The following is an 8,518-nucleotide window of genomic DNA, read 5'->3' on the forward strand; positions in this document are numbered from 1 at the left end:
GCCTGGCACTGAGTAGGGTTCAGCAACGCCTGAACGAACACAGATTGCTCATCACTTGGGGCAGGGGACACTCAGAGCCCAGGGCTCTCTCTTCCCCCCCTCCCAGCCTGTTTGCTGCACACTCCCTCAGAGGCCAGTGTCGGTCACCTGGGTGCTCGGGGTGTGGGGAGAGCGAGAAGCAGGTCTGGCCTCAGTGAGGCCACCCTTGGGCGTGCTGATTAGTACCCAGCATCTCAGCCCACCTCCTCGGGTGGGAGGAGGAGAGGCTCTTAGGGACCTTGCGAAGGGCACAGGCCTGGGCAGGGGTCTTAGAGTGTTCCAGACAAAGACAATGCCGCCGGGGAGGGAAAGGAGGGAAGAGTGTCCCGGGCACAAGGCCAGGCCTGGGCAGGGCCTGGATGTGCGGAGTCCGCCATGGAGACCGAGGGTGGTGGGGAGGCTGGAGGGAACGGGAGGCTAGGGGCCGGAGTTATGCAGAGAGTGGGCTCCTTTGGGGCTCTCAGGAGATTGTGATACATCAGAGGTGCTTCTAGAAAGGTAGCTGTGGTCACTGGGGAGGGGACTACAGCCACCGGGCGAGAGAGGCCGTGGCCTGGGAGGGGTTGGAGCAGGGATATCAGGTGTGAGCTCCAACCTCTCAGTCTCTGGAACCCCAGCCAGACCCCAAACAAAACAGAAACTGGCAGCAGCCCACTTCTTGTGTCCCCCCCCCCCCCGGGCACCCTTGTCACCCTCAGTCCCCAGAGCCTGGCCTGGAGGCCGGATGGCAGTGATGGAGTGCCCACTGGGTGCTGGGCACTGTGATTCTCGCTTGGCCCTGCAGACCAGCACCCCCAGGAGCTTGTTAGACGAAGAGTCTCAGGTGCCGGGCCTCTGAATCCCAACCAGCATTTACCTGAGCCCTAGGTGACCCGTGTGCACAGTGGGGATGCAGACGTTTTCAGTCTATAGGGCTTGTTTCCCCGTTAATTGGCTTCGGGGCCTCCCTGCTTGCCATGGCCCAGAGGAGATGGCTGTGCCTGCCTGAAAGAGCTGTGGGCAGGCTGGGTCCTCCAGACTAGGCCCTAGGTCAGGGCTGTGTCCCCCGAGCCTCCAGAGTACCTATGCCTCTTTTTCTCCGAAGCCCACCTGGGGCCTCATGGGACAAGGGAAAAGGAGGCCAAGGTGTAGGATGGAGAGAAAGGCAGTGGCCTTTGGAGAGTCCCCTGGGGCCCCTGGGGCAGGACAAAGGGAAGCCTCGGCCCTGAGTCAGGCAGGCCCCTCTCCCAAGCTTGTCTCCAGCTAAATTACTAGGTCTGACCTGGCCGGCCTGCCATATAAAGGCACCAGCACAGCAGCGCCCCAGTCCCTGTAGCGGACGCCCCACGATGAGGCCACTTCTGCTGTTTCTGCTTCTGGCCACTTTCTGCACTGACCTGGGTAAGGGTCGCTGACCTGGGTGGAAGAGATGGGGACAGACAGGTGCCAGGCGGGGCTGGACGGGGTCTGAGGGGTCTGCGGCATCCGCCTGGATTGGGGGCTGTGAGGGGAGTGAGGGGAGGCCCTTGTGGCTGTTCCCTGTCCAATCAGATCTAGAGACCTCGGTGTCCCTTTGGGCCCAGTTTCTGGTACATCTGGCTCTTGTAGGGGTGAAAGACCCAGTGAGAGGTTGAGGCTGCGGAGCTCTGGGCTGGGCAGTGGGCCTGAGGTCCTACGAGGGTCCCAGTGGTCCTGTTGTCCTGGAAGGTGGTAAAACCAGAGAAAGAAATTGTTTGCCCCCTTCCAGCCCCAGCTCTGCCCCTACTTGATGACTTGGAACAAGAAAAGCCCCTGTGGCTTTTGAGGCCACCGGAAATGGGGCCTGGGGAGGGAGTGACACAGCCTGTGATTATCAGGCTGTAATAACCACCCAGGGTTAATTAGCCCCATGGCCCCCCCTGAGAGTGGGGTGCACGAGGTAAGCCTTCAGCTGTGTAGGGAAGCCTCTAGGGGTGGAGTGGGGATGGGGAGGGGACCCGTAGGTGGAAGGAGACATTTTGGCGATCAGTCCCAGCTTGGGGAGGCCGGAAACACAGATGGAAGGGCCGTTTGGACAAGGGCACAAGGCTGGCCTTGGGTGCAGCAGAGGGCAAGGTCATGTATCCGAAGAAAGCCTGGCAGAGACGAGGGGCTGGAGAGGCAGAAGGTGCTGGGGAGGCCCCTGGAGGTCTCACCCCGTGTCCCAGTCGAAGGTGTAGGAGAGGCAGGCTTAGCTTTCTTGGGAGGACAGCACCTGCTAGAAGGGCCACTGCTCCAGCAACCTAAAGAGATTAACCCATTAATTCTCAGCACAGCCCAAGGACATAGGGACTATCCTGACCCCCGTGGGGGAAACTGAGGTACTGTCAGGTTGTTGTTCAGAGGAACATAGGAGCGTCTCCTGCCCCCACCAGCACCCAGGATGAGTTGCACCCCCTGACAAAGAGGCCTATTCTTCTTGGGGAATCCAGAACCCTGACCTGGGAAGCATGGCCTCTGAGCTCAGGGGGTGAGGCTGAGCTTAACCTCCTGCTTGCTCGTGTTTCAGCCACAGCGTCCCCTACTCTCCATGCAGGGAAGAGGGCTCTGACATCTGTGGGCCCACGTGGAGAAAGTGCCATCACCCCATTGCACAGGCACGGGCTCTAAGGTCAGAGTAGGCGTGCCTTGTCCTAAGGGTATCCCTTGCAAGAAAGCCCCTCCAGGTACCCCCAGACCCCACAGCTCCTGGGTCGTCAGAGCCTGGGCCCAGCTGGCTAGGCCACCGCCATGCTGCCGCTTCTGCCGGAGGGTCCTTTCCCAGGTGACAAACAGAAATCTATCCATCTGTCCAGGTCCAGCTCCAGGGCCACCCACTCCAGGAAGCCTTCCCAGATGGCCCCTGCCCTCTCAGCCAGGTGTCCCACAAAGTGTTATACACTCCCCACTCCATCTCATTCGGGGTTACACACTGTGCCTCGGTTTGCCACCCCTGGGCGGCCTTTGGGGTCTCCAGGCCAGGAGGCTTGTTCTCATGACCTTGTCATTGGGGCTGCTCACACAGGTGCAGGAACTGGTCAGGACCAGGGCCTTTTGCCCTGATGGGTCTGTGGCGGGGTCACCGGGAGCCCCAGGCAGTGAAGGGCAGGCCGTTCCTTCCTGTTAACTAAATTGTTAACTAAACAGCTCCTAGTACCTACTATGTGCAAAGTCCTCAGGTCCACGGCCATCTGGTCCCAGGCAGGAGTCCCAGGCCTGGGGGCCCCGGTGAAGGGGGTGGGGCAGGAGCCCGTGGCTTTGGGCATTGCATCATCTCTTTCTCTGGCAAGACTGAACTGCCTCGGGCTGCAGCAGGTCCCATCTTAGAGGTGAGGACACTGTCCTCGGAGAGGGACAGGGACAGTGAGAAGTAGGATGCAGATCACCTCTGAAGCAGACTCTCCTTGTATGGCACCATGCTGCCCATGTCCTTTTCTGTCCTGGGGGCAGTCTGCGGACACCCACGCCCCACCTACACCCTCACTCCTCTGACAGATTGGCACAGTCACCACACCAAGTCTCTCGGCCCATCCCAGGGACCAGGAACACCTCAGGAGGTTAGGGCGGGAGGGAGGAAGAGAAGGCTCAGAGGGGCCAGGACGGCCGTGGCCATGCGGCAAGCGGGCCGCGCTCAGCCCAGCCCCAGGCCAGGCCCCTGGACCCCAGCCCAGACTGATGGGCCTGTGCTTCCTTCCCCCCAGCCTGGGCCCTGCACTGCCACGTGTGCTGCGGCCACGAGAACTGTGAGTCTCTGGTGGAGTGTGCCCTGACGGACAAGTACTGTGTGATCACGCGGGCCAGTGAGTACCCCATGCCCCCTAGCTACCCCAAAAGCCCGCCTGTGCTCCCACTACACCCCAGGCCAGACCCTTGGGGACATCACCACCCTCCAGCGGGAATCCTGTAGCGCAGTCTAGCCGCGGGGCTGTAGGTGGCAGGAACGAACCTGTCCCACTTCTAATAGTCATGTGTTGATGTGAGAGTCAGAGCCCTGTCAGCAACTCAAGGCTACAAAATGGACTTTCCAGCTTAAATTAGAGCGAGTCCATGTGGAATATGGCCCGCGGGTGACAGAGACAGGCAGGGTCTGGGTGCAGGTGGGGCCCTAAGAGTCATGGCGTGGAGGTGTAAACTCGGCCAGGATGTGACCCTGGGGAGCTGGAAGAAGGCAGGGGAGGTTGGGAGCCTGAAATGAAGGCGGGGGCTACGAGCTGCTATAGGGTGAGGGAGAAGGAGGCGTGACAGGGTGAGGGACGGGCGCCTGGGCAGGCAGCAGTGTCCGTTTCTGTGAGGAAACTAGACCTCTCCCCGGCAGGTTGCGGCCACTGTTGGGTCACATCTGAGGAGCCCGGCGGCATCCCCAGGCTCCTAGCACAAAGCAGGGGCTCTGCAGAGGGCAGGGTGTCCAGGCAGTCCCACCGGGGGCCCAGGCCATCCTCTGGGCCAACGTGCCCCATAAATCCAACCCCAATGATGATTAAGGTCGTTCCAGCTGGGACTCAGAGGCCCCCTCCCCATTACGGGTAGCAAAGTGTCTGGCCCAGGACCCCCACGGGTGCATGGCAAAGCCAGGACCTATGCTGGGGTCTGTCTCCCCACAACCCTGCTGGCCCTCACCCTCCTCTCAGCCCAGGGACTCTGTGAGGGAACAGTGTGCACCCCCAAATGCCTCCAGGTCCCTCCCTGTTGGGTGGAGAAAGACCTGCTCAGAAACACAAGCTTGTCACTTTCTTAGGGGCTAGCGGTAGCCCCCACTTCTGGCCGGGCCCTGCATGCAGGAGCCACAGCCAGGAATGGCTCTTCCCTTTCAGTCACCTGCGTGACGGCCCAAGCACCTGCTGTGCGTGCCAACTCTGACGCTGCTACCAGGGGGGACTTCAGGGTTCTTGGCCTTGAGGCTGTACTGGGGGGACCCCCAGGGGCCCTTGACCCCAGCATGCCGGGGACCCCCACGGGCCCCTGATGCCTCAGTTCTTACAGCCTGGGCAGGACAGACACCCATCCCTCAGACTCCTCAGGCCTCATCCCACCTCCCCTGCTCCTCTCCGACCATCTGCTGGATCTGTCTGTCCAGCTGGGCAGCACTCCCTGAGTGCATTCTGGGTGTGGTGCCATCCCACCCTCCTGGCCCGGTGGACATGCTGACAGTCAGACAAGCCTGACCCTGTGGTCGTGGGGCATCCAGGCTGACAGCCGGGGGGGAGGGGGTGCTACCTGGAAGGAGCAGTGAGCAGAGGCCCTGCCCAAGTGGAGGGGGAGCTGGAGGGCCTAAGGGGAGGCAGGAGAGGTCCTAGAGCAGCAAGTGTGGGGACCAGAGCCCCCTCTGGACAGTGAGTCAGGCCTGGGCGGTGACAGGGCGGTCACTCCCTGCACCACCCAAAGAGCCTCTGGCAGGTGGCAAGGCCTCCCTGAGCTTCTGTCCCTCCCTGAGCTGGGAGGTGTAAGTGCCTGCTGGCTTTCCACAGCCAATCCTGGGCAACGGGTGGGGACGGGGCTGTGCTGCCTCTGGTCTTAGGCTCCCAGCCACCCTGTGCCTAGGCTTCTGTGGCTCTAGTGAGAAGGGCTCTGGGAATATCCCCTGCTGCAGGCCTCCCAGCTCTCACCTGTGACGCAGGTGAGATAAACAGCAGGGGCTACTGCTACACCGCACGGAGCCCCAGGCCCAGCCCCTGGTTTACCTTCCCATCCCGTCCTCCATTTCTCAGGCCAGGGACCTAGAGCTCAGAGTCCATCCAGCAGGGAGGTGGCCAGGCTGGGTAAATGTCACAGGTGCTGGTGGTGACGTGCGGCAATGCCTGCCCATGCCTCGTCAACAGTAACTCAGAAACACCGAGAAACTTAGTCAAGGCTGCCCCTGTTACATTCTATTTGCAGAAACACAGGGACCGTTGGAAAATTCAGGACTGGGGGGAGAGGAAAAGAAATACCACATTGTGGTGTCTTGCATGGCGCCGCCCCAGACTTGGGGAGGATGGTCTGTCGGTGGGGTGGCTTCCTGAGCGGGTGGGGACTGCTGCCCACCCCAGCCAGCCCATCAGCCTTTGCTCGAGGACCCTCACATGGGGCCCCTGGCCTCTGCCGTCCGCATGCAGCTCCCATTTTTCGGGAGCTGGTGTCTCTGTCTTTCTGTTTTGCCTCAGCGGGAAGGACAATGTCCCACAACCCTTGGCACTGCTACTGACTGACTGGCCACGACTGACAACTTACATTCATGCCACACCGCTCTCAGTTAACCCCAATAGCCGCAGAGCTTGGCTCTCTCATTATCCGTGTTCACCTGGACATAGGCCCCTCCAGCCCCATGTCTGGCTTCTGGGCCAGCTGCCAGAGACGTCCCCAGAGTCATTCCCTGGCCATACAAGTCACAGAGGAGCTGGTCTGAGGATGGACACAGGACTCCCCAGGCCTACAGGCACCAAGGAAGGACCCCCTTCTGTGTGCACGCACATGCGCGCGCACACACGCACACACTCGCACAGCACAAGGCTCTTTGGGACACCCACGTCCAGCTCCCAGGGGCCCTGGAAGCAGTGGTGCCTGCTGTGCCGCCGGGCTGCAGGCTGCAGTCTCCGCGCCCCGGGCCTGGCGGGGTGGGTGCTGCACAGAGCACACCCCCATGGGCCCTCACCCTCTCTCCGCAGCCAACCCTGGCGGCATCCTGGTGATGAAGTCCTGCGCGCCGACCTGCCCCAACAGCACCGTGTCCTCTGACGGCCGCGCCCTCTCCGTCTCCTGCTGCCAGGGCAGCCAGTGCAACCGCAGTGCCGCCGTGGGCCTGCTGGGTGGCCGTGGGGCCCTGTGGGTCAGCACCTTGGCCAGCCTGCTGTGGGTGCTGCTCTGGGCAACCTGGTGAGCCCGCCCACCACCGGCCAGCCCAGGGCTCCCCTGGCCCCTCTCAGCCTGGACTCAGCTGCACGGGGTCTGTCTCTAGCCTGTGCAGCTCCCGGCATACCCCACCCCGGCAGGAAGAGTCCCCATCTCTCCTGTCACTCTTCCCCGCTTCCCTCAGGCTCCTACCCCAGGGAGGGATGCTCTTCCCCACCCCAGGCTCACACCTCTGAGGGGCCCTGGTTGTGGGGCCCTGGGCCTGGGGTCCCCTGGCCATCCAGGAGTGGGAAGAGCACCTCGGTTCTCCACAGCACCCCTCGACCCATTTCAGGGGCCTCGGCTGGGGGCTCCTCCCTCTCAGGCCCGAAGGAGCCTGTGTGTTCCCTGATACCAGGTCCCTCGGCTCCTGTGTCCAGAGCTGCTCGTGCAGGGGCAGGCAGATCAGAGGTTTGGTGGTGGATTTCTCAAGCTTCTTCTCCACTCCTGTGCTCAACCAATCATCCATCCATCCATCCGTCATCCACCCATCCACCCGCTTACTCTCTCATTCACTCGCATTTCATCTGGTGCATTCTTTCCTCACAAGCCCACTGGGGAGTCCTTGGGGCCAGGTGCCCCGAGGAGAGCCAGCTGAGGACCCGCCTCCCAGGCTCTCCCTCAGGGGCTCCGTGTGCCGACCAGTGGGCGCCACCGGCCCCACCAGCCCTGCCATGTGAAGGCAGGCCTTTCCAGTGGTCCCCTGGCTGCCCGCTGGGGGCTGGGTCAGGTCACCTAGGGGATCGGTGTCGGGCATTGGGACCCATTCTCACTAGGCAAGGGGGGCCGCCCTATACCCGCAGAGGCACCTCTTGCTCTCAGGAGAGGAAAATAAAACTGCAAGTCCTGCTCTGTCCTCATTCTCTGAGATGTTGAATTTGTGGGGGGATTCTTGTCATTGGTCCTGGGAGGAGCCCCTGCACCTCAGAAGCAGGCAGCGGCCACTTTAGAGAGGGGTGGTAGAATCCTCGCTGCACAAGCTCAGGGGGGGAGAGGCTCATTTCCTTATCATGTAAGAAGCCAGCCTGTATGCCAACCCCATGGCGAGGGGGCAGAAACACACTTTCAGGAAATCCCAAGTTGGGCGGCGGCTCACGTGGGTTCTCTGGGGAGCCCTCTCAGCTTCGGTGCCCCCCAGCATAGGTGTTCAGTCCCCCAGTGCACCCCACGCCCCTGCTGTCCTACAGCTGCAGTCAGGCCACAGCCAGGCACTGAGGGCTCGGAGCCTCCTCCAGGGCCAGAGGCCCCAACTCTCCTGGAGTTTTGCCCCCCAGTTCTGCCCAGGGCCTCCTCTCACGGGGAGGACCCGAGTGCTTTCCCTGCCCCTGCTTCTTTGTCCCACACATCCTCCCCGGTGACAAGCTTCCAGGCCAGCAGAGTGAGATGTGCCTCGCGCCTGGCTGGCAAAGCCCGGCTCCCACAGCTCAGGTACCAGGAGAGAGGCGTCATAGTGGCTGGGAGCCTTCCCAGTCAGGCCTGCGCCTCAGTTCTGGGCACAGAATGCCCAGCCTCCCCCCCGCCCCCAGCCTCCACCCCTCCCAAAGCCCTGTCTCCTGGCAGCAGTGTCCCCAGGTGTTCCTACCCATGCCCTTAAGGGACACAGGCCCTTCCTATTCTCAGCAGCCACCTCTTTGGCCTC

The 8,518-nt window shown here is 62.0% G+C and overlaps 1 protein-coding gene across 1 annotated transcript; it reads left to right on the forward strand.

The window, feature by feature from the left end:
* Positions 1-1,367: 1,367 nt before the first annotated feature.
* LOC308506958 (secreted Ly-6/uPAR domain-containing protein 2-like) lies at positions 1,368-6,868 on the forward strand (the record flags this gene model as incomplete). Its single annotated transcript, XM_081071020.1, has 3 exons — positions 1,368-1,419; positions 3,717-3,815; positions 6,657-6,868. 3 exons carry the CDS (start codon positions 1,368-1,370, stop codon positions 6,866-6,868), a joined length of 363 nt encoding a protein of 120 aa, XP_080927146.1.
* Positions 6,869-8,518: the final 1,650 nt, after the last annotated feature.

Source organism: Rhinolophus hipposideros, assembly GCF_964194185.1.
Source record: "Rhinolophus hipposideros genome assembly, chromosome: 13".
Classification (NCBI taxonomy): Eukaryota; Metazoa; Chordata; class Mammalia; order Chiroptera; family Rhinolophidae; genus Rhinolophus; species Rhinolophus hipposideros.